Source organism: Bidens hawaiensis, unplaced genomic scaffold (assembly GCF_021521415.1).
Source record: "Bidens hawaiensis isolate Kalapana, Puna unplaced genomic scaffold, B.hawaiensis_p1.1 tig00017823_1, whole genome shotgun sequence".
Classification (NCBI taxonomy): domain Eukaryota; kingdom Viridiplantae; phylum Streptophyta; class Magnoliopsida; order Asterales; family Asteraceae; genus Bidens; species Bidens hawaiensis.
Genome location: NW_027505010.1, coordinates 9,308 through 13,265, shown reverse-complemented (window position 1 = coordinate 13,265; position 3,958 = coordinate 9,308). Strand labels below are relative to the sequence as shown.

At 34.5% G+C, this 3,958-nt stretch overlaps 1 protein-coding gene across 1 annotated transcript; it reads right to left on the bottom strand.

Moving 5' to 3' along the window:
- Positions 1-246: 246 nt before the first annotated feature.
- LOC143609876 (uncharacterized) lies at positions 247-717 on the bottom strand. The gene has a single exon (XM_077084511.1). It carries the CDS (start codon positions 715-717, stop codon positions 247-249), a length of 471 nt encoding a protein of 156 aa, XP_076940626.1.
- Between the last annotated feature and the right edge of the window lie 3,241 nt (positions 718-3,958).

Here is a 3,958-nt window from a genome sequence, read left to right as displayed (position 1 = left end):
ATCTGCAGGTTGAGTGTCTGGTTTGCTAGTGGCCGCCAAGGCATGGCTAGCAGCAGTAGCTGACTGCAGATCTTGAGCAGCTTTCTCGGTTTCCTCGCTGAATAGGGTGAACCGGACCGAATTAAACTCCGGTAAGGGGTCTGTGTTTCTAAGGATGGCTGCAATGGTGCTATATTGTTCCGTCAAACCCTTGAGCAGTTTGAGAACGATTTGGGTTTGAGAAAGTGGCATGTCAACGTTGGACAATTAATCGGCGAGGACTTTAACCTCTTGACAATAAGCAGCCATATCCTTGAACGAGTCAAGTCGAGTGTTGGTGAGTTTCGTCTGGAGATGGAGGGCACGCAAGCTCTTGTTGTCTTGAAAAAGGTTTTCCAAAGCAATCAACGCGCCATAGGCGGTGGTCTGCTTCTTCATGACGATATGCAAGAGGTCGATCGAAATTGTGCCATATATCCATTGTAGGACGATGGCGTCCAGTCTCTTCCACTGGTCGGGTGTCGGATCGGTACTGATGGCTGATTTTTCTTTGTCACCGGTTGAAGAAGAAGGTTCGACGACTCGTGGTTTCAAGTGATCATCAACCAGGTAGGCAGTGCAGTGGACACGGAATAACTCCGACCACGTATTGTATTGGGCACTCTCATTGTCTAGGGTTATTGGAATGAACTGTTTAATGTTTGAGACGGTAACAACGGGATGAAATTTACCGTCCATGAGATTGGCAGAAGAGGGAAGCTTATGATCGAAGGGGAGAGGGAGGAGGCTGATGGATCGGCTAGGGTTAGAAGAGAGAAGAAAATAGGCTTTGATACCATGAAAGATAGTATTTGGCTTAATGATCTTCATTCCATTGATTTACAATCTATAAATACAAAGAGTATCCCAGTATTTTAAGGATAGATTACAACTTTAATTCTAAAGATAAATATCAATATACATCTAATATAATTCAAATATAAATCGGTATCTATTAGTTTCCGTTGTTTTCCTAGTTCTAAAACAAATGACACAATGTTGAGGAAAAAAGTATTATTGTGTGTCATTCGTTATTGATTGTGTTTTCTTTCAGCATTTATTGTGTTTTTTCCTTTAACATTTTATCTTTTTTTCCCTTAATAATGTGATATATTACTTAATATTATGTTATATTTTGAGATCTATTGTGTTTTTTTAATGTATCATTGTGCTGTTTGTTTATTTTCGTAATTGTGTCATTTTTCTTGTCATAGTGCCATTTCGTCATTTTTTGGAACGAGAATGAAGAGGAAAATATTTTAGTTTATTTCGTATCTTATTTATATTTTGAGTTATGATTTTACTTTTTTTTTTGAATTTTTTAGGGCTTTTTTTTGTGACCAGAAATATTTCTCACACTTTTCATTTTTGTCTCCCTTGGTATTTTAACTCCCCCCCCCCCCTTAAATTTACCTGTCTTTTTATTAACTATTTTACTACTTTTTTATAATCAACAAGATCGTCGTCGACTATATCATCATAATGAATTCAAATATCAACTAGTATTTTGTCTGTTCGATGGACGAGAACATCAACGCTTAAACGTTACGACTACATTAATTCAGTAACATAAATTAGCATAAGGTAGGTCTGGATGAGTTACCAGGGTGAACTACGTAGGGAACAAATAAATTGTATGCATGGTTATATTTTGGCTTGTTAACTGGTATTTTTTGGGTTTGTTTTTTGCTTCACTATGTAACCCATAATATGTGAATAAGTTTTATAATTTTGCCTTACCCAACGTTATACAACATAAAAATATGTATGACATATCAATCTATGTTTAATTAAAATCATTATAAGATATCAAAATTCCACAAGAAAAAAGAGAAGTTGAGGTGCAAATTTCCATGAAGATATCAAAAATATGTTTTTCCCAATTTAGGGAACTCGGTTTCGTCACATCACGTGGCCGGAAAGATATTTGGACTTTAATGTCCATTGTCCAATAGTGCCAGCAGGTTCGATGGTGAAGTACTGAAGTTTCATCAGAAGGTTCGAGGGATTATGTGAGTTGACCATAAGGGCTTTTCGCCTTTTTGGCCCTTCTCTAGACAGTTTGATTAACGGGCAACTTCTCCCAACCATGCATTAATACTTGGTTTTTTAATATATCTCTTGGGCATTGTGGACCAAAACTTTTCTTGGACTTTTTTTAATACCCTTTTCTATTTTTTTTCTACATACACTTAACTACTTAAGATTACTTTTTTTATATTTGCTTATGAATTAAATTTATCACATCTATATAAAAATTTAATATTTAGTTAAGAGTTTAATAAAAGATATTAAAATGCATTGCAATTAAACGTTGTATATGACAAGTCAATATATAATAAATATCATAGGTGTAATGTACTAAAATGTTTGTGAGCTACTTGTGATTGTCTTCATTAAATAAACAAGCTTAAAGGAGAGCTTAAATTAGAGTTCATTTAACGAACAAGCTAGCCTGTACCAAGCTTATAATATTGGACTCGAATAAACAAGTAAATATAAACATAATAAATCATATGTACATATACAAGTCACATGTCAATTTATTTATTATTTATTAAACATCTATAAATTTTTTGTCTTTTTTATTCTTATGTTTTAAATTAAACCATAAAATCGTGTGCTTTTTTATATTTAATACGGCTATATATACTATTGTTATACTTATGAAAAAAAATCAAAAAACCGTGTGCGTAAAAGACAATGGACAACACAATGCAGTAAAACAAACCATGGGAAAGCACAATGAACAAGTGAACAACAAACTAAAAACACAATGAGCAGAACTTGTAACATAATGTATAGAAAATTAAAATGAAAAACATAATGACCAACCATTATATAATGTCTAAAAAATCCATTATTTTTGTTAAATTTTTATATAGCAATATGATGATTATACTAAAAATAAAAAATAAAAACGTCCGTTATAACAAGGTTAATACTTGGTTTATTTATCTTCAGTATAGGTATAGTATTGTTATACTTATGAAAAAGAATTTAAAAACTATACGCTTAAAACACAATGAACAACACGTAAAACACATTGTCTGGTTTTTCAATCGATTGAATAGTATCTGGCTATCAAACAATCAAAAACTTGATTGTTATCATTATCATTATCATTTTAATTTTCTATTACGTACTCTTGACCGCATTCACACAAGCCAAGTCAAAGAAAAACTAGATAAATTTTCTATAAGTAGCAAGGTACCACTCCATAATAATCTCACAAAAAAAGAAAAAACAAATGGCGTTCCTCAGCATCAAGTCAACATGCTTTCTCCTAATAATCACTATTGCTTTTTCTTCCTCCTTTGGGTGTGTTTTTTTTCCTTTATAATAGATCATTAATCGTGTTTTCTATCGGTTTTAATAGTGATCGATCTGTGAATGTTTGTGCAGGGGTGTGGAAGCTCAATTGGCAAGTGCTGCCAAAGCGCTTGTTAAAGGTTTTAGTAAGGCCGGCAAAAAGATAGCTCCTGCATTGGATAACATGCGGTCACCACAAGCTTTTAAAAACGTATTTCCGCAAGTGGCCGACCTAGGTTTACAAAAGCTTGGAAAGCCGGTCTTGAAGACGATGGGGGAGAAGTTGGCAGGGAAGGTATTTGGAGCTGCGGGTAAAAACGGTTTCCGTTGGGGATGGAATGGTTCTAAATATTATTTGAAAGTCGCTAACAAATGTGAAGAATATGAAAGCAATTTAACTCATTATTGCCCTGCCCCTTGGCCAGTTCCTTTACAGATATGGCCGCAACCTAATTGTGTTGCACAATGCGTTATCGAATTTGCAGGTTTCTTAGATTTTAATGGAACATCAGAGGCAGATCTCTCAGTTTTTAATGGAACACCAGAGGCATGCACATCACACAATGCCAATAGTTGCGTTTACTATGCAAAAGCTAGGTGGTGCGATCCTGAAGTACCCCTCAACATC